The sequence below is a fragment of the Neopelma chrysocephalum genome, unplaced genomic scaffold (genome assembly GCF_003984885.1).
Source record: "Neopelma chrysocephalum unplaced genomic scaffold, ASM398488v2 Primary Assembly neopelma1_115, whole genome shotgun sequence".
In the NCBI taxonomy this organism is placed as follows: domain Eukaryota; kingdom Metazoa; phylum Chordata; class Aves; order Passeriformes; family Pipridae; genus Neopelma; species Neopelma chrysocephalum.
The window spans coordinates 1-21,590 of NW_020897777.1; the positions used below are offsets into that span (position 1 = coordinate 1).

Sequence of the window (21,590 nt, forward strand, 5' to 3'; positions counted from 1 at the left end):
TTCTGCCTCCCTTGAAGGTAACTCACTTTCAGTAAAAGTGGCAGGCACCTTTGCTTCCAGCACACAGTTTTAATCTGTTGTAAACACCAATCAGTCAGTCTTGGCACGGATGTAGCCTGGGGCAGCCTCAGCTTTCAGAAATGACCAAGTCTATTTCTGTGGTACAGGAGGCTCCCTCAGCGGTACCTCAGTGCCCTGGGTGGTTTGGGTCTCCTCCCTCACCAGAGCTCTGAGTGCTCCTCTGCCCTTGTTGTTGGCCAATCTCCTCCACTGCTGTCTTCTCCTTATTGTTTTGGTTTTTTTTAGTATTTGCAAAGACATTTCTGCACCTACTGTCAGCAAGGATCCTGCATTACATACACAGATAATACATACAGAAGCTTTAAGGCTTCTGCAAGTGATTTTGTTTTAATTTCCTCAATTTTCCTATCCATTTCTCTTTGTGGTTCTTTTCATACATCTGTCTACATCACTTTGAAGAGTCAGCTTATTTATTTCAAAAGTGCGTGCCCTAACTGGTTTCCTTGAATAATTTCCTGGGTAAATTATGCAATCTCACACTGAATGTTGTATTAACCATGAATATGTGGGGTTGTATCATCATTCTTAATATGAGGGTTGGTACTATAGAGAAAAGATTTTGCTGCAAGACATTAGGAACAAAAAGAAAGGAAATGTGAGTTTACTGATCTGATTATAAGCCAACTGACAATCAAACCTCTACATGAAGGATTTAGACAATTAAGGACTCCTGCTTTATTTTAAATTATATTCTTCTTTCACAGAGGTAGCAATATACATTTACTGTTACCAGTGAATCTTCCCCTAACACATGATGCAGTAGCTGCTTTTCAGTTTCCTTGTGTTTCACAACAGAACAAAAGACATTTTGTGCAGCATCTGATGGAAACTGAACTTTTGAAATCAGTAAATCAGTGACTCCTTGTGCCTTTAAAAACCAAATTATAGTTCAGAAATTCTGGACTTCTACGCTGCTGTGCATTTACTCCTACCTTTTGAAGGAAAATGTATTTTTTTACCCGCATTTCTTAGGTTAAAAAAAAAAAAAGAAAAAGAAAAAAAGACGGCAAAAAAGAGTACTCGGCATTTCTATTGGTGTTCAGCTAAAGCTGCAGTTTCGCTTTGAACAGAATTGAAACTTGAGCTCTGAGATGGGTGACAGCAAATTTTTAATATAAAAAAGTCAACCTTATTCCAAAAGGAAATGCTAAGTGTCAGTACAGCTATTAAAATTTCCACAGTTTGTAAGTTTAGGCTGCAAGGGAGATCTCCAAAGACACTGAGCACCTGTCAAAGATTACAGGGTTGTGTGACTGGACACTGTGATTTAGAAAACCTACTTGCAACCAAAGCAAATGGACATTAAGTGTCTCATGCTCCAGTGCCATGTACCAAGAAATGGCTGGGTGCTTGAAGAAATCAACATACGCAGTCAAACTTGTGCCGACTCATTCTCTTCTTTCATGATTAATTAAGCATATTAGCTTTGCTATGAGGTGAAAAATTATAAATGAGTGGAAGGTAACTTTCCTTTGTGGTCACATAGAGTGTGAAAAATCCAGAGTGGAATAACTGGTGTATGGTGTTTGTAGTGCAGGTTTTCATCCTACTAGAAATGTGTTGAATGTCCTTGCAGCACATAGTAGGATTTTAGTGAAATTTCTGCATTAGTTACAGTAGCACTCAGTGAAAACCTCAGTGCATCTTGCGTGAAAAGCAAAATCCAGTTATCAACAAAGAGCAGAGGAATCATACTTTGTTGTAGTATTTTACTCTTCAGCCACAAGGGTGAGAAATATAGTCCTGAATTAATATAGTTGGGAATTAATGAACCCTTTTCCTAGGCCCTGATTAAAATGGCAATGATGCTGTACAACTTTCTTGTTTTTCTGTTCGTGTCTAAATGACTCGTACTCTAAACACAGGGAATTTGCAAATATGACTGCAAATTCTTTCCCTGTTCGTTCTTCAGGTTCCCAGCATCTGAAATGAGTTTCTCAGCTCCATCATGGTCAAAGAAATTATGAATTGTTATTTAAAATGTAAATAAAAATGTGTAGGGAAAGAAGACATGAAAAACCCCACAAACTCCACCTAATAAATATCCTAATCATTGAACTAGTCTGTTCTGCTAAGCACAGAATCTTCTAGGTAAGAAACTCTCAGACAGACACCATGTTCTGTGTAATGCTGGATTGTCACCAGCTTAAGTCTATCCTCGTAATTTTTAACTCTGACCCTTCTACACTCTCCTATGCAATTTTCACCTTTCTGTATGCTGTTTCCTATGCCCTTACCACTATCTTTTTTATCATGCTTTATTTTGATTCCCTTCCCCAAAGTCCCATTCTCTTGACATTTCTTCCATAAAGTATGCAGCTTAGAACTGTCCCAGTTCTTGAAGCTATTTGCATCAGGAATGAATGCCAAAAAAATAATAATAGTTATAAAAATTACTAAACTTCTAGATCTAAACTATTTTTAACATCAATTAACAATGTCTGTATCTCTATTCTTGCAATTTATACTAAAAAAGGGGGATGGGTGAAACGAGGAACTTGATCTCCTGCAAATGTTAATTGTCTGAAGTGACTGGTTACCCTTATGTAGCGCATTTGTCTCCCAGCTGATTGATTTTAAACTTCCAAACTGCCAAATACTTCACAACTGTCCCCCTTCAGAGTTCCCTGTGGCTTGGATGTTTATCTTCTCTGAGTAGGTCTTATAGTTCTTTATGGTGTGACACTGTAGCAAGGCAAAACACAGTTTGAAATGAAAACTGTTCAAAAGTAACGAAGAAGACAGTAAATTGCAGCATGTAAATTGCAGCATGTAAATTGCAGAATAAAAGCACGTGGATGTATGAGTAATGTGAAAATTTGTTTAAAAGGGGGAAATAAGAGTACTCCATTATTTCTTAGGGGTGGAGCAGAAAATGAGGTACTGTTGTTTTAAGTACAAATATTTGAGGAAGTGGGTTGCAACAGTTGTTTCACATTCAATTATTTCTCAAGTTGCAGTCGAGGTGAAGAGTAGTAATAGAGCAGTGATTACTGCTGTTGTCTTGAGTAAGTTATGTCATATTATACTCTCCTCTGGACTTCATCTGAACCAGTGGGGACCACTTTTATGCTGTTTTCTTCTGCTCTGATTTACAGGCTCTTCAAACAAAAAATCTGACAGATCTGGAAACACACAGAAAATGGTATGTTAGTTTCATTTTAAATTTGCTTTTACATCTCTTACTGAACTGTTGTGGAAGACTTTAAGAACATTTTCTGCTTTTCTGCTTTTCAACTGTTCAGTTTTACTATTATAATTAGAAGCTGCAGTGCATTGTGAAAGGAAGGGAAAGCATTTATTTGGTCTAATACTTACTTGTACTGCAGTGCTACAGAACGTGTATAATAATGTCTTTTCTAATTGCTGTAACTTCTGAGGTGTTCATTTTTCTCTACACTTTCCTCCTGTTACCTCTTAAAATACATGTGAAACCTCTACAGAAAAACTTTCCTCAGAAACACCTAGTTGTACTGTTGCTGAATATTTGAAGAACACTCTAAAACATTAAGGGTTTTTGCACATGCCCATTAGGATCAGTAGATTACTGCTTTTTGAACTTCTTATGAAGCCAAGTGTAGATCACAGAGAAAAGAACAGTTCACATGCATACTCCAGCTGTACTTTTAAACAAGCTTCTCATGGCAAAGATGTTGCTTGTTTCTCCTATTTAAGTCTTTTTATTTGTTCTAGTACTTAAACAGCTCCAAAGTGTTACACATGCAAATAGTCAGGTACAACACGAGAATGCAACAGTTAAAATAGATAATACATTACAAAGATATTCGGAAAGAGAAGAATATACAAAGAAATGGAGCACAAAGATGGTAGGAGCTAAGCTGGCTCTGCAACAACACTTAGGTTCCTAAAAATACTGTAATACGTGAGAGTTCAAAATCTGAGCATTGTAAGTGCTCCAAAGGTCTTCTTTGACTTCTTAAGAAACCTAGAAACATATTTATGAAGATTTTTAAGGCCCGTATTCATTGCACCTAAATCAGCAGTGTGAGTCTCTGGTGTGTAGTGAGTCAGAGCTCCTTCCATCTCCAGAGCCCAGCAGCACCTCCAGAGGGGCTCCCTCTCCTTCCCTCCCTCCCTCTCTCTCTCTCTTTCTCTCTCTCTCTCTCTCTCTCTCCTCTCCCACTCTCTCTTGAATGTCAGCGCAGCCCAGGTTGGTGACAATGAATTGAGGAACTTGGGTAAGCACCTGAAATTAAGGGCCTGAGTGCAGTGGCTGCTTATGAGTTCATGTAGGAAGTTTGTGTTGTCAATCTAGACTGCAGTTACACCTTGCCTCTGTCCTGCTCTAGTGCTGGGACAGAGTTTATTTTGGTTTATCAAATCTTTAAAGGTTGAATCTAATTTACTTTTCCTTCTGTTGCATTAAGACTGCAGTAATTCAGCAGACAACACATGCCCTTGCTCTTCCCAGCTGATCCTCAGAGAGCAGAGGGGCTGGTGGAGGCTGGACTTGATTTCTGATTTTAGCCAATTTATCACTCTTAAGTCTGGTCATGTTCCCAGATGCAACAATAATGTAGGGTACACTACAATCCTCATCTCCTTTACGAACAGAGATTCACCAATAGTGAGGATTACCGATTCATCATTGTAAGTCTGGTCAAGTTCAATAAGAACTTCATGAACACAGATTAACTAATAGTGCAGTTTATTGGAGCAAGAGGTTATGGATTCTTTCATATTTCCCCGATAAATTCACTAGATCTGCAAAACATGAGTGTACAGTGTTATGTGTGAGTGCTCCTGGGGATACTCTAATGCAGTCAGAGGTGCAAATCTTACCAAAGAAATCTTCCCTATTTTGGGGAAGAGAGAGAAGCAAGTCCGCTGACTTTTTGCAATATGGTCATATTCTCATCCTCTGCCAATGAGGATTTCAAATTCAATTTAACCAATTTAAGCCAATTTATAATTTTGGGAGAAGTGGAGGTGAGACTGTGGTCAAATGTTCTGTTACTGCCTTCATAAATGGGGGAGAGGGAGCAGCCACTTTATATGTAAATGAGGGATATTGAGAGTAAAAAAGAGAGAGATTACAATGACTGTGGGTCTTGCACAAGAGCAGAACAGAGTCATGACACCTTAGCATCACTTCCTCTTCTACCTGCTTGACTGAAGGTAAAAGGGTCATCCAGTGTCTGCCTGATAATCACCCACTCAGCATGCCATCATGCCCATGGTAATCCCTTAGCCACATATCTCATTGCATATCTCATGGAAATCCTTTCACAACATACCTCAAGGCTATAATGGAAATCCCTTCACCACGTATCTCATGGCATATCTCGTGGCTGTGGGCCTCATTCCTATACCTTCTTTTTTTCAAAGTTAGAAAGACTCCTGGAGTCTGATGTGCAGTGACTGTCAGTATTTCCCTCAGTGACTGCAGGTTCTCTGTCCATGGCTGGTGACGACTGGCACTTCATGCTCTGCTGTGTTGTGCATCAACAGATGCCCAGTTAGTGGCACCTATATGATGGAACAACATGTCCTGCAGTGCAGAGTCTCTGCAGTTTCCCTACCACCTCTCTGCCATACTCCATGGGAACCTGCCTTGAATAATGATCCTGGCCCTGGAGTCCATTGGTCTGCTAAAGCAAGAGATGGAGGGAGGCAGGTGCTGGAACATCACCTGGTTAGGATAGGCTTTGGTTAGGATAGGCTCTCTCTGCCTTTTCTTTAGTCTCATACCATCTTTTACAGCCATAATGTGGTGTATCTGCTGGGGAAAAAAGGAAGGAAGGGGGGCAAAATATTTACAAGAATGTATAAAGATTTTTCTTTGGCAATGTCTCTTGTCATTTGAAGAAAGACCTTCAGTTTTCCATGTAAAAGGTAGAGACCTTCCTTCTCCCTCCCACATCCCTGACTGCATTAGTGGAGAAAAAAGAGTTAAAAAAAAGATCTAGGGATCTGGGAGGAAATAAATGCTTATTATCTTTTCCAAATTTGTCCCGCACATACTCTGATTATTCTTATGCATCATTTTCATCTAAAGACTTTTCTAAATCAGGAAACCAGAAAAGTTAATCCTCTTCCAAAGAGGATTGGCTAGACTGAGCTGAAAATGCTGGTAAACTCTCTTACTCAGTGGCCTCCATCTGGGCGAGAGTCCAATGTAAATTCCATGATGAATAACCAAATGATGGTTAGTTTGACTCATAACAAACAACATCACAAGAGTTGGAGATGATTAAATGTAAATTCACAGGCACTGTCTGGTTAGTCCAGGTTAACCTTCCCTGAGATATTGCATGAATGACTCTTGTCACGACTCCGTATTAAGCTACTTTGCCTTTTCTTAGAGGATCCGCTGAAAGGAAGGCGACACCGTTGCACTGGCAGTGAATGGGAAAGGAAATTGTGGTAGAGGAAAGGCTGGGGTGTAGTACTATATTAGCTTACACTGAATTCAAGATCTGCAGTGGACTTCTACATTTTTTCTTCTGTACTGAGGCTCTGAATCCCCAAAGAGACGCCATTAGGCTGTGAACTCTAGATAGCAGAAGTGCAGCACTGTGTGAGGTTTGATCTGTCTTCTCACACATCTGCTGCCCTGCAGGTCACTAGAGCACTCTTCCAGGTACATGGATGCAGAGGTAGGTTTAGCATAGTCCTCTAAGGTAACACAGAAACACAAAGTTGTCTAGGAGACACTGTGGTCGAAGTAAACAGAGCGTACAACAGGAAGCCTCGCTTCACCTCCAAGTCTGTGTCACCTGCAAGGCATGTCTTTGGCAGCACTCAACAGGGTTTGCACAGACTGCTTGAGCAGGTCTCTGTATATTCTTGTGCCCCAGCTAAAGAGAAAAAACCATTTCCTTGTATCTCGGACATTTTACCTAATCATCCAATTTTCTACTGCTTACCTGGGTTTTAACATTTAATCAATATTATCCAGACAAATCCTGCTTGTTTAAGAGCCCTCTATGTGTAGTGCATCTCCAAGCCTTACATTGAGTTTTCAAGGGAGAAATGAACAGCACCTGACGCCAGCAGTTAAGATGTTGGGCAGTGCAGCAAAATGGTCATGGCCTCTCTGCCTGTGTCACACAAGCCAAGGCTGGCAGCCTGCCAGCCGGGGTTTCTTTGACACTGACCACTGCTGAGGAAGTAATGGGTAAGCTGTGACATAAAGCTTTTTGCTCTTTCCATAATACACATAAATCTATAAAGTAGGCAAGATCACAAAGACTTGACAGACACAGAGAATGTTTTAAAAGTTTCTTTAAATGCCTGTGGGATTTTGGCTCTGGGTATTTAATGCTTATTAGACTTATATGGAACATGTCCAATTCTAAACCTGTCTTTGATTTTCATTTTCACACTTCACATCGATGCAGTGTTTTCTCGGCCCCCTGTCCTTATTGAAGAGTGAAAATGCAAGATGGTATTAAACCTTATGGAAATAAAGCCATAGACTGGCTTAGGTCAACTCTCCACCTGTGCTGATGCTTCAGTAAGTTTGAAAGACTACACTAGCTTTTAAGTGACTATAGATTTTATCTATCATACACTATGAAACAGTAACTTTGCTCATCTACTCCAGTATGCAATGGCAATCTGCTGGAAGTTTAACACCTCCTGTTTCCCCTTCGAAGAAAAGAACATTCACAGAGATGTAAATTTCAATCACGTGTGTTGCCGCTTTTTCAGTAGATTTTTTAACTGATTCCTTATTTAGAGAGTGATATTTATATTAATGCTGCAATACATTGTGATAATAAAGTAAGGGATACCAACAAAATACCAACAAAACTTATAATCCTACCTGCACATCTACAAGTGTAGACCTATTTGGTCTGACCCAGTGTGTGGGTGAAATGTTTAATTACCTTAAACTAATACCTCTGTGTTTCCTTGTTTTTAGGTACCTTGTGCAAAGATGTCAAATGCATTGCTATTTGTCTTGCTCTTCCTGTTTCCAATGCTGCTCTCTGGAGCTTGGTTTCCCAAAACTTTGCCCTGTGATGTTAAATCCTCAGAAGGTACTGTGACAGTGGACTGCACCTACCGGCGCCTCACAGAAGTCCCCAGAGGGATCCCTGAAAACGCTACCAACCTCACTCTGAGTATTAACCATATTCCCCATATCTATCCAACATCCTTTGCTCAACTTAAAAACCTCATGGAGATTGACTTCAGATGCAACTGTGTGCCTGTCAGACTGGGGCCCAAAGACCTTGTCTGCAACAGAAGACTGGAGATTGAGAATGGCAGTTTTGCTGCCCTGACAAGACTGAAGTCACTGTACTTGGATGCAAACCAGCTGTTGGAAATACCCCGAGGTCTTCCTACTACTTTAACCCTGCTGAGCCTGGAAGCAAATACTATCTTTTCTATCCAAAAAGCCAACTTGTCAGAGCTAGGAAACATAGAGGTATTGTATCTGGGGCAGAACTGTTACTACCGCAATCCATGCAATGTTTCATATGAAATTGAGGAAACAGCCTTTCTGGAGCTGAAAAAATTAACAGTACTATCCCTGAAGTCCAACAACTTAACACATATTCCACCCAATTTGTCATCTACTTTGAAGGAACTGTATATTTATAATAACAGGATTCAAGTGATTCAAGAACAGGATTTAAGTGCCCTTCCCAACCTAGAAATTCTCGATCTAAGTGGCAACTGCCCACGTTGCTATAATGCCCCATATCCTTGTATTCCTTGCACCAATGACTCGATTCAGATACATTCAAAGGCTTTTGATTCCTTGAAAAATTTAAGAATTTTGCGACTTCACAGTAACTCTCTTCAGAGCATACCCAGCAGTTGGTTTAAAAACATCAAGAACCTGAAAGAACTTGACCTCTCCCAAAATTTCCTCATGAAGGAGATTGGAGATGCTCAGTTTTTGAAGTTTGTCCCCAGCCTGGTGGAGCTTGATCTGTCCTTTAATTTTGAACTCAAGTTGTATTCTCCCTTCTTGAAACTGTCTCAGACATTTTCTTCCCTCTCTAACCTGGAAACCTTGAGGATCAAGGGTTATGTCTTTAAAGAACTGAGAGAGAAGGATCTACGCCCACTGCTCGGTCTTAGGAATCTCACCGTCTTGGATCTTGGGACTAATTTTATTAAAGTTGCAAACCTGACAGTGTTTGAAGAATTCCCAGCTCTTAAGTTCATAGACCTCTCAGTGAATAAAATTTCTCCTTCTTCAGGGGAAAGCAACTCTTATGGATTCTGCTCTAATCTTAGGTTTTCAGTAGAGCAGTACATCAGGCAAGCATTACCAGACATGCATTATTTCAGGTATGATGTGTATGAGCGAAGTTGCCGTTCCAAAGATAAAGAGGCTGCTTCCTACCAATCTTCAGTTAAGGAAGATTGCCTGCAATATGGAAAAACTCTGGATTTGAGCAGAAATAATGTATTTTTTATTAACCCCTCAGACTTCCAGGGACTTAGCTCCTTTACATGTCTCAACTTGTCAGATAATGCAATAAGTCAAACTTTAAATGGCAGTGAATTCTCCTACTTGTCTGGATTGAAATATCTGGATTTTTCTAACAACAGGGTTGATTTGCTATACCAAACTGCTTTCAAAGAGCTAACATTTTTAGAAATTCTTGACCTGAGTAATAATCAACATTATTTTCTGGCAGAAGGTGTTACTCATGTGCTTAATTTTGTGAAAAACCTAGACCATTTGCGGAAGCTGATGATGAATGAGAATGACATTTCTACCACCATTAACACAGGAATGGAAAGTCAATCTCTTCAAATTTTAGAATTTAGAGGAAATCGTTTAGATGTTTTATGGATGGATGGCAATGCTAGATACTTGTCCTTCTTCAAGAATCTGACCAGCTTGGAAGAACTGGATATTTCCTTCAACTCACTCAGTTTTTTGCCTCCCGCTATTTTTGAAGCAATGCCTCCCAAACTCAAGCTCCTCAACTTAACCAATAATCGTTTGAAGAGTTTCAACTGGGGAAAACTCCACTATCTGAAGAAACTAGTAACTCTGGACCTGAGCAATAACCTTCTGACCACTGTTCCCCGAGAACTGTCCAATTGCTCCTCATCACTGCAAGAACTGATGCTCCGAAACAATCGTATTCAGCAGCTAACCAAACATTTTCTCAGAGGTGCTTTTAAACTGAGGTATTTGGACCTCAGCTCAAACAAGATTGAAATAATTAAGAAATCGAGCTTCCCTGAAAATGTCATCAACAACCTGAAGATGCTGCTTTTGCATGGCAACCCTTTCAAGTGCAACTGCGAGGCCGTGTGGTTTGTCTGGTGGATCAATCAGACTCAAGTGACTATTCCTCTTCTGGCCTCAGACGTGACCTGTGCTGGCCCAGGGGCACATAAGGGAAGGAGCGTGGTTTTCTTGGATCTGTACACCTGTGAGCTGGACACCTCATATTTGATCCTGTACGCTCTATCAGCTTCAACCGTCCTCAGCTTTATGGTGCTTGCGGTGATGAGCCATCTGTACTTCTGGGATGTGTGGTATAGTTACCATTACTGCAGTGCCAAGCTGAAGGGCTATCGGCGTTTATCTTTACCAGATGCCTGTTACGATGCTTTTATTGCCTATGACAATGAAGATCCAGCTGTGAATGACTGGGTGTTGGAAGAACTGGTTAAAAGGCTGGAAGACCGAAAAGCCAGGCAGTTCAATTTATGCCTGGAAGGAAGGGACTGGCTCCCGGGACAGCCAGTCTTTGACAACCTTTCCCAGAGCATTCAGCTGAGCAAAAAGACCATATTTGTGCTGACCAATAAGTATATTAAAAGCGGCAGTTTCAGGACAACCTTTTACATGGCCCACCAGCGGCTTCTAGATGAAAAACTGGATGTCATTATCTTGATATTTCTTGAGAAGGTTTTGCAGAAGTCACGCTATGTCCGGCTGAGGAAGAGGCTGTGCCGAAGTTCTGTCTTGGAATGGCCAACTAACCCTCAGTCTCAGCCCTTCTTCTGGCAGTGCTTGAAAAATGCCATAGCTACAAACAATTTGCTGGCTTACAACAAGCTTCTCCAAGAAACTGTTTAGCTCTACCCTTCCCCATAAAATTTGTTATGATGTGCATGCACCTTGCTTGGGATTTATTACTGCACAACAAGAGATAATGCACTACACCCTGGAAGTCACTGGTTTAGAACAAAATCACCACTTCCAGCTTTCAGTTCACTAGAGGCCTCTAGCATCTCTTGTGGTTGGGTCAAGTGTGGGTTAGACACTTTCTCAACATACTCGACTACACAGACTGCAGGAGAGATCATGCCTGAAATTGCTGCTGTTCAGACATTGTTGGAGTAAACATGATTTTCATAGAAAATTTTAGTTGCTGTATTTGAGGTATTTATGAAAAACAAGAAAAGTGCTTGCTGGCATATTTGTCTCTGAAAATGCATTTAGCAAAACTCATGCTTTGATCTTAGGAGTTGGGAAAATACAGGGTTTCTTCTCTTTTTGTGTTAGGCTTCCAGCTTCTGAGTCTGCCACTTCTGTCCGAGTGCAGAACAGTCCTAATCTCTGGGGATAAGAAATTCTGTTGAGACTTCTGTCAGAGGTTTGTGTCTGGTACAGGAACTCTCCCATTGTGGCACTGCCAAAAACCTTGTAAATCTGAAGAAACTTTGAGGAATGCGTGTGGACTAAAATGGGAAGGTGTGTGAGAATCAAGTTCAGAAGGGCTTGTAGGCTGTGAGTGGGAAGGAGTTATAAGATAAAGGGAGTCCTTGTGCATGGAGCTGCTGCATGGGAGCAAGAAGAGGGATTAGGATAGCAGATAGGCAGAGGGAGAGGCACAAGGCAGATGGACAAAATCAATTAAACCACAGACACAAAGAAGTAGATTATCTTCCAGATCCCTTCCAATCCAAACCATTCTATGATCTCAGCTACCTCTGGTGTTTCCTTTCCTAGCTTTCCTGTCTGGTCCTTTCTTTAAATAGTTCCATTTTGATTTAGTTGTAGGCAGATGGACAAAATCACAGACACAAACAAGAAAACTAATGTTCATATAATAATATTACAGATAGTAAGGGGGTTTTTCCTCCAAATTTATCATAGTAGTGTTACTAATTAACAACAGAAGTAGGAGAAAGAGCAGGGCCTATTTAGAAGAGTGGGGGTTTTATGGTTTTATTTTGACATTAGAAGAAGGATCTGGGGAACTACAGGCCTGTCAGCCTGACATCGGTGCCAGGGAAGGTCATGAAGATCATCTCTAATGCCATCATGCAACAAGTACAGGACAGCCAGGGGGTAAGGTCCAGCCAACATGGATTTATGAAAGGCAGGTCTTACTTGACCAACCTGTGACAAAATGACCTGCTTAGCAGATGATATTATTGTCTAGATATTAGTAAAGCCTTAGACATTATTTCCCATAGCATTCTCCTAGAGAAACTGTCTTATCATGACATGGACAGGTGTACTCTTTACCAGGTAAAAGCTGGCTGGATGGCCTGGCCCAGACAGTGGTGGTGAATGGAGTTACATCCAGCTGGCAGCTGATCACTGGTGGTGAAAAAGAACTTGGGGGTGCTGATTGATAGCTGGCTGAACATGAGCCAGCAGTGTGCCCAGGTGGCCAAGAAGGCTGGTGCATCCTGGCTTATATCAGAAATAGTGTGGCCAGAAGGACTAGAGCAGTGATTTTCCAGGTGCACTCAGGAGGCTGCACTTTGAATTCTATGTTCAGTTCTGGGCCCCTTGCTACAAGAAAGACATTGAAGTGCTGGAGGGTGTCCAGAGAGGGGCAACAAAGCTGGTGAAGGGTCAGGAGCACAAGTCCTATGAGGAATGGCTGAGGGAGCTGGGATTATTTAGGCTGGAGAAAAGGAGGCTGACAGGAGACCTTATTGCTCTCTATAACTACCTGAAAGGATGTTGTAGTGAGGTGGGAATCAATCTCTTCTCCTGGGTAGCAAGTGACAGGATGAGAGGAAATGGCCTGAAGCTATGCCAGAGTAGGTTTACATTAGATATCATGAAAAAAAATATGTGGATATGGCACTTGAGGATACGCTTTAAGGGTAAACATAGTGGTGGTGCTGAGCTGACAATTGGAATTGGTGTTCTTAAAGGCCTTTCCAACCTTAACAATTCTATGATTCTGTGGTTTCTCATGGCTGTCTGTAAACCTAAACAATTTGTGTCTCTAAATAGAACATGATCTGTAATACAGCTATCTTCATGAGGTAGAATCATAGAATAATACCATGGTTTGGGTTGGAAGAGACCTTAAAGATAATTCTATTCAAACCTCTTGCCATGGGCAGGGACACTTATCAACTTCACCAGATTGTTCAAACCCCTATCCAACCTGGCCTTGAATACAAGGATGGGGCATCCACAGCTTCTCTAGGCAACCTGAGTGTGTCACCACCCTCACAGTAAAGAATTTATCAATTATATCTAATTTAAAGTTACCCTCTATCAATTTAAAGCCATTCCTCCTTGTCCTATCACTACATGGCCTTCTACAAAGTCCCGCTTCAGCTCTCTTGTAGAGTCCTTTTAGGTTCTGGAAGAGGCTCTAAGGTCTCCCTTGAGCCTTCTCTTCTCTGGGCTGAAGAACCCCAGCTGTCTCAGCCTATCCTCATAGGAGAGAGGCTCCAGACCTCTGATCATCTTTATGGTCTTCCTCTGGACTTGCTCTGAAAGGTCCCAGTCCTTCTTATGTTGGAGGCCCCAGAGCTGGACTCATCAGTCCTCACAAGAGCAGAGTAGAGGGGGAGAATCACCTCAAAAGACCATACCTTTTGATGCAGCCCAGGACACAGGCTTTCTGAGCTGCAAGTAGACATTGTCAAGTCATGTTGAGCTTCTCGTCAACCAATATCCTCAAGTCTTTCTCTTCAGCTCTGCTCTCAATCCATTCTCTATCCAACCTGATTTTGTGCTTGACATTGCCCCAACCCACGTGGAGGATCTTGCACTTGTCCTTGTTGAACTTCGCGAGGTTCACACAGGCCCATCTCTCAAGCCTCTCCAGGATCCTCTGGATGGCATCCCTTCCGTCCAATATTTCAACCACACCACGCAGCTGGGTGTCATGAGAAAACTTGCTGAGGGTGCACTCAGTCCCACTGTCCATGTCACTGACAAAGATATTAAGCAGCACCATTCCCAACACCAACCCCTGAGGAAAATTACTTATCATGTACCTCCACTTGGACATTGAGCTCTTTGAGTGCAACCATCCAGCCAGCTGCTTATTCACCGAGTGGTCCATCTGTCACATCCACGTCTCTCCAGTCTCATGTCTCCAGACAAGGATGTCATGTGAGACTGTGTCAAATGCTTTGCAGGAAGATGATATCAGTCACTTTTCCCTCATCCACCAGCACTCCAGCCCCATTGTGAAGCCATATTGGCTGTTGCCAATCACATCCTTATTTTCCATGTGCTTTACCGTAGTTTCCAAGAGGATCTGCTCCCCGATCTTAAAAGGCACTAAGGTGAGACTGACTGTCTGTATGTAGTTCCCCAGAACTTCTTTTTTCCCCTTTTTAAAAATGAGGATTACATTTCTCCTTTTCCAGTCAGTGGGAACTTCACCAGACTGCCACAACTTCTCAAATATGATGGATAGTGACTTAGACATATCCTACCCCATTTCCCTCAGGACCGTGGATGCATCTCATTAGGTTGCATGAACTTCTGTACCTTCAGGTTCCTTAGATGGTCTTGAACGTGATCTTCTCCTACAGTGGATTGTTCTTCATTCTCCCAGTCCCTGCCTTTACCTACTGCAATTCAGGTGGTGTGGCTGGAGCACTTGCCAGTGAAGACTGAGGTAAAAAAGTCATTGAGTACCTCAGCCTTCTCCATGTCCTTGGTAACCAGGTCTCCCATTTCCTTCCGGAGAGAGCCCACATATTCTCTAGACTTAATTTTATGACCAACATTACCTATAGAAGCTTTTGTTGTTGCTGTTGACCAAATCTGGGCTTTAGCTTCCTAACTTGATCCCTGGCTGCTCAGACAATTTCTCTGTGTTCCTGTCAGTCTACCTGTCCTTTTTTCCACCCTCTGTAGGCTTCCTTTTGGTGTTTGAGTTTGTCCAGGAGCTCCTTATTCATCCATACAGGCCCCAGCATTCTTGCCTGACTTCCTTTTTGTTGGGATGCGTTGCTCCTAAATTTGGAGGAAGTAATCCTTGAATACCAACCAGCTTTCTTGGACGCCTATTGCCTCCAGGGCTTTATGGCACTCTACCAGGCATCTCTGAAGAGACCAAAGTCTGCTCTCCTGAAGTCCAAAGTAGCGATCTTGGTCTGTGTCCTCTTCCCTTTCCTAAGGGTCTGAAATGTTTTTATGATCACTGCAGTCAAGTCTGCCTTGATCTTCATGTTCCCCACCAGCATCTTCTTGCTGGTGAGAGCAAAGCCCAGCACAGCACCTCTCCTTGTTGTCTTCTCTACCACTTGTAGAAGGAATTTATCATCAATGCATTCCAGGAACTTCCTGGATTGCCTGTGCCCTGCTGTCTTATCCATACAACAGATATTGAGGTAGAGAAATTCCTCCATGAGGACCAGGGCTTGTGAATGTGAGGCTACTCCTACCTATCTATAGAGGGCCTCAGCCACTCAGACTTCCTGGTCAGGTGACCTGGAGCAGACCCCCACTATAATGCCACCTGTCCCTGCTGTCCCTTTAATCTTGACCCATAAACTCTCAGTCAGCTCCTCATTCATCTCCAGGCAGAGCTCCATGCACTCCAGCTGGTCACTGACATAGAGGGTAACAACCCTTCCTCATCTCCCCTGCCTGTCCTTCCTAAAGAGCCTGTGTCCTTCCATTCCAACACTTTAGTCATAGGAGCCATCTCACCAAATCTCCGTGATGCCAATAAGATCATAGCCCTTCAAGTTTACACACTTTCCTAATTCCTCTTGTTTATTCCCCATACTGTGAGAGTTTGCATAGAGGCATTTGAGTCCCCAACTTTGTCATGGAATATCTTGAGTCAGAAGGGACACATAAGAATTACCATGTTCAATACTCTGGTCCTTGCAGGACTATTTAAAAATAAACCATATCACTAGAAGTGTCATCCAGATACTCCTCAAACTCTGACAGGCTTGATGCTGTAGCCATTTCCCTGGGGAGCCTGTTCAAGCAATTGACCAATCTCTCAGTGAAGAACCTTTCCCTAATGACCAGTCTGGACTTCCCTTGACACAACTTCATATCATTCCTTGGGTCTTGATGCCTAAAATGGAAGAAAAATTCTCTTCTGGCCTATTCAAGAAGTGTGTCTGAGATTCATCTTTGTCTTGCTTTACCTTGTATAATTTTGACCAATTTATTGCTTTCAGAATAACATGTCTTATACCATACACCACCCAGTTCTGATGGGGTCTCAACCTCTCTATCTGTTCTGCTACACTGGGATCCCATCTTGGATCTCGTAAAGGAAAATTATCACTGATTGTCCCTTGAAGGTTTCCTGCTGCTATTCCAGCTTCAAGCTACACTCAAGCAGCTCACTGAGCTGTCTCTTTCTCTGTTTTGTCAAGTAATGTGTCCATCATAGCCTTTAAATCATAATGGCAGTTCTGCAAGGGAGCAGATCTGGGGAGGATCAGAGATCGGATAATTCTCGTATTGGATGGATTAGTAGTATAAAATTGTAGGACTCCTGGATACTCATGCACACATATGTATTGCATGCACCTGAACACCTTCATTAAAGAACTGCTCTCTATCTTATCTATACTAACTAATATTGTTTGGAGAATTTTTCTTCCATTTTAGGCATCATTATCACTGGTCACCAGAGAGAGGAGATCAGCACCTTCACCTCAGTTGCATTGTTTGAGGAAACTGTAGATCACAATGAGGTCACCTGTCAGCCTTCTCTTCTCCAAGGTGAACAAGCCAAGTAACTTCAGCACCTACTCTTCCTCTCAAGGCCTTTCAACATCTTGATCACCATCTTCTGGACACGATCTAATAGGTTGAGGTTTTTTAATATTGAGGTGCCCCAAACTGCATGCAGTACTTAAGGTGGAGTTGCACCAGTGCAGTGCAGAGTGGGTGTCAATGCTCTGCTTGATGCACCCCAGGGTATGGCTGGCCCTTTTGCCTGCCAGGGCACTCTGTTGATTCAATTCAACTTGCCATCAACCCAAACTTCCAGATCTTTTTCTGTGGGGCTGCTCTCCAACCTCTCATACCCCAATGTGTATGTATAACCAGGATTAATCTGTCCCAGGCATTTGTTCTTGTTAGGTTTTGCACTGTTGGTGATTGCCCAGTTCTCTAGTCTATCCAGATCTCTTTGTAAGGCCTCTCTATCCTCAAGGGAGTCACAGTTCCTCTTATTTTATTATCATCAGCAAACTTCCTTGGAGTGTATTCAATCCCTGTATCCAGATAATTTTAAAAAATATTCAAGAGCACTGGTCCTGCAACTGAGCCCTGGGGAACCCCACTGGTGACTGGCCACCAATCTGATGTAACCCCATTTACGGCAACCCTTTGAGCCCAAACCAGTGTATTATGGACTTGTCTGGCTGCACACTGGACAATTTGTCCAGAAGGGACTGTGAGAATCAGTATCAAAATCTTTCTTAAAGTCCGAAAATCCCCACACATCTACTGGTTTCCCTTTGTCAGCTAGATGGACAAGCTTGTCATAAAAGGAAATTAAGGTAGTTAAACAGGAATTTCCCCTTGTGGTTATGAGCTGGCTGTGACCAGTGACTACATTGTCTCTCAAGAGTTTTTTGACAACTCTCAGAATTTGACAACTCTGTGATTTTACCAGGCACTGAAGTGAGACTGACAGGCATGTAATTACTGGGGTCTTCCTTCTTACCCTTCTTGAAAACTGGGACAACATTTGCCAGCTTCAAATGGAATGGGACCTCTGCAGACTCCCAAGACAGTTGAAAAATAGTTGAAGAAAGACCCCACGATAACATCATCCAGCTTTTTCGGTACATTGGGATGAATCTTATATGGAGCCGGGTGGAGCAACAAGTCTCATAAAGGTTCAGATTTGGCTGGCAGTTTATTGGTCCCCCAGTCATGGTCTTCCAATACAGGGCTCCAGGGGTCCCAGGGCCCATCATTGTGTTGAAGACAGAGCTGAAGAAGGCAATAAACTCCACTTTGCCTATGTCCCCATTTATAAAGAACCAATATTATCTCTGATTCTGTTTTTGCTGTTAGCATATTTTTAAGAGCCCTTTTTTTTTTCTTTTCTTCACAATACTGGCCGGCTTCAACTCTAATTGAGTTTTAGTTGTAAAAATTTTCCACTTACAGTGGCAAAAAGCAACTCTATAATCCTTCTCTGTCACCTGTCCTTTCTTCCAATGTTGGTACATTTCCTTTTCTACCTAAGTTTTAGCTCATCCAAGGTGGACTTTTGCTTGCTTGCTTGACTTCCAACAGTTTGAAATTGCCTGCTTCTGTGCTCTGAAGAGATGACTCTTAAAAAGTGACCAATCTTCATGGAGCCCAATACCTTCAAAAACAGATTCCCAGGTGACCTTACTAATTAGCTCCTTCAGCAGTCAGAATTCTGCTCTCCCCATATCCAGTTTTGCTGCCAAACTGTTGTCTAAAAGACTGAGGAGAAAAAAAAGACTCCAGCCCAATTTAGGTTGGAGATAAGATAAGGAGAGCAGAGCTTTAATGAGCCCTTGGCCCACAGGAATACAAACCCGCATGCGCGTGTTCAGACACAGGTTCTATGATTTTATAATGATGTCCATCCAATCCCCACTCAACTACCTCACAGTTCTGCCCCGTTCCGCCCCCCAGCACACCTCCTTGGGAATTGAGTCTGGGGGAGTTTGAGACCCCTCATTCATCATCTTCATCCTCCTTGGAGCACGCTGAATCCTTGGAGGCCCTCCAGAGTTCCGGGCTTAAAGGTGACTTTTCCCTATGTTTACATCCTTGGTGCAGGCCTTAAGGTGCTTTTCTGCAATTCCACCTTGAAAGGAAGACTAAACAGCTAACAGAATTTTGAGGGATTGATATGGGACGGGGTTTGGTATGTGCAACCATTAAGCTACAACCGTTACTTTTACTGGAAAATACTGGTAAGAGGTATAATACAGTGAGACAGTAAAAGAATGCATGTTAATTAATTAATGCTGGTAGAGACCTCAGTGTGGAAATGATAGCTGAGTTATGTGCTGCTGTAGTTACTTCTACTGGAAATACTGATACATTAAAATCTACATCCACTACATATCTACTTCTAAAATCTATAAAAATTAAAATATCAAAAAATCAAAAAACTCTGAGGCATCAGTCCCCCCTTTAGAGACTGAACAAAACTTAAAGATCTTGTCCAATCTCTACTACTTATACCTAGCATTATACCAAAGAGATGACCAACATCTACATCATTGGTTCATGCAATGAGCTATTATGCAAACACTAACTACGTATATCACTAATATAAACAGTTGTTTTATCCAGGTCCAGTTTGGTAACCATGAAGTAAGTTTGTGGAGAATGTCTCCCAAACCCAGTGAACCATCATTGAGAGTTATCTGATATAGAATTTTGGTTTGTTTCTGAATTGCAGCCAAATTTTTATTAATTCTTCCCCTTTGGTCTATGTAAGAACAGCAACTGGTGTTGATGACCTTACACACGCCTCCTTGTGAGGCTAGCAAAAAGTTGAGGGCCATTTGGTTATGTAGTACTACATGAGACAAACTATGGACTTCCTCTTGTAAAGCTACGATTGCATCTGAAGCCTGATTTTGAATATGTTCAATGACAGCCGAGATGTTAACAATTGACTTTTCCAATTCACTCCTAAAGATGGGATCAAGGCCCTACCTATGCTGTGAAAAAGCGTGGGACATTCAATAATGTGAAGGTCAACTACTTTGTAGTTACTATGACCAATCCCTTCTTGCCTGTGAACCCCTCTCTGTTTACAAACAACAAATCTCAGTGGCCACATTTCACAGTCGGCTCCCTTAATACCTCCTCCAAGAAATTATCTTCAACGTGTTTCAGGAATGCTTGTCTCCATCATATCATATGGTATTGATATCTGGGAAGTTAAAATCACCCATAAGGACAAGGGCAGTTCATTCAGATATATTCCCTAATTGTTTATAGAACATTTCGTCACTGTTGTGGTCCTGGATGTGTGGTTGAGAGTAGAGTCCCACAACATCCATCTTCATCCTTACCCAAAGACTCTCAACCGTGTCAGCACCAAAAGCAGGCACCATACAATTCAACCCCTCCCTTATAAAAAGAACCATCACCTGCCTTGTGTGCCCTGCCAATCCTTCCTGAGGAGCCTATAACACAGTAACACAATGAATTAACAGTATTGTTTTATTTGGTAAAGCATTTTCTTAAATATAAGATAATTTAACCTGTATTACTTTGCAATTGAATTGTTAACCCCCAACTCTAACCACATAATTTTACCAAAGCTACTGCCCAAAAGGTATACAATACAGTTAATGCATGATATCAATTCAGTTGCTTTATAGATCAGATCTTTGTTCCAAATAAAATGCTGAATCGTTTGCCTTTTCTGTGCACAAGTACTATAAATGAAGCTTCAAAATTACTTGTGCCAAGAGATTTCTTGCCCTTCTATTCTTTTGAAACTTTTTTTTGGAGACCATGCCCTGCACAGGCCAAATAGCATGAGAGTCAATGCCTACATTCTAACCTTGTTCATGAATTGTGCTGCAGCTGTCTTGGACATACAGATAAACCATTAATCACATCAGACTGGCACACATCTTTATAATAAGGTGTCCTTCTTTTTATGGTCTTGCAGAAGAGATAAAATGTTTAAATTTCCTTGAGAGTCTGAGTTAACATTTCATGAGCAGTTGAAGTTTGTACTTCTCAGATGGTTGTAAGTAAACCTACTCAACGCTATTTAACAGAATAAGATGGGGGAAAGAGCAGAAGGAAAATGGCAGAATTAAACTTACTGTGTCTGCTGCCTTTGGCGCACTTGAAAGGCTTATGAAGAGTTATGGGTGAATTCCAGCAGCTCTGTGAAAACGGCATCCATTTTGACAGAATTAAAGCCGTGGAAACAGAGAATTGTGAGGTGTTCGGCGTTTAACGTTCTGTGCTCCCCCCTCCATGCCTGGATTCTGGTCTGAAGATCAGATGACAGTTCAGCCTGGTGGGAAACATTCCTCATTCAGCAGCATCATTTTGAAATGATGAAAAAAAGCCACATTGCATAGCATAAGTTAGAGGATTTAGCTCATATTTGTCTAGAAACCTTCTTTTGCCTTGTTCTCCTGCCCTCGTGGAAGTATACGTTTTTGCCTTTCTTGGTAAGAGTACCTGACATTTGCAGCCTTTCTGGAACCTCTTGCCATAGACTCCAGGGGTTTTAAGTGTCAAATGTTCAGAGGCTGTTGCTGAAGCAGTGGACTGTTGGGAGTGAAATCTGAGCATGTTTTCACTGTACAAGTCTCTCTCTCAGTTGCTTGTCAGGCGTCTGCTGTCAGTGCCAGTGCTGTGGTCTCTGGTGTGTTGAGTG

The 21,590-nt window shown here is 41.8% G+C and overlaps 1 protein-coding gene across 2 annotated transcripts; it reads left to right on the plus strand.

Moving 5' to 3' along the window:
• The first annotated feature begins 41 nt into the window (after positions 1-41).
• LOC113973961 (toll-like receptor 7) lies at positions 42-12,033 on the plus strand. Of its 2 annotated transcripts, XM_027696663.1 has the most exons (3): positions 42-3,226; positions 5,435-5,554; positions 7,968-12,033. In XM_027696663.1, the coding sequence occupies exon 3, from the start codon at positions 7,988-7,990 to the stop codon at positions 11,111-11,113; it is 3,126 nt and encodes a 1,041-aa protein (XP_027552464.1). In that variant the 5' UTR covers positions 42-3,226; positions 5,435-5,554; positions 7,968-7,987; the 3' UTR covers positions 11,114-12,033. The 2 variants fall into 2 exon arrangements, with proteins under 2 accessions (XP_027552464.1, XP_027552465.1); XM_027696664.1 differs by lacking the exons at positions 42-3,226; positions 5,435-5,554 and adding an exon at positions 6,831-7,561 and having other exon boundaries at positions 7,973-12,033.
• Positions 12,034-21,590: the final 9,557 nt, after the last annotated feature.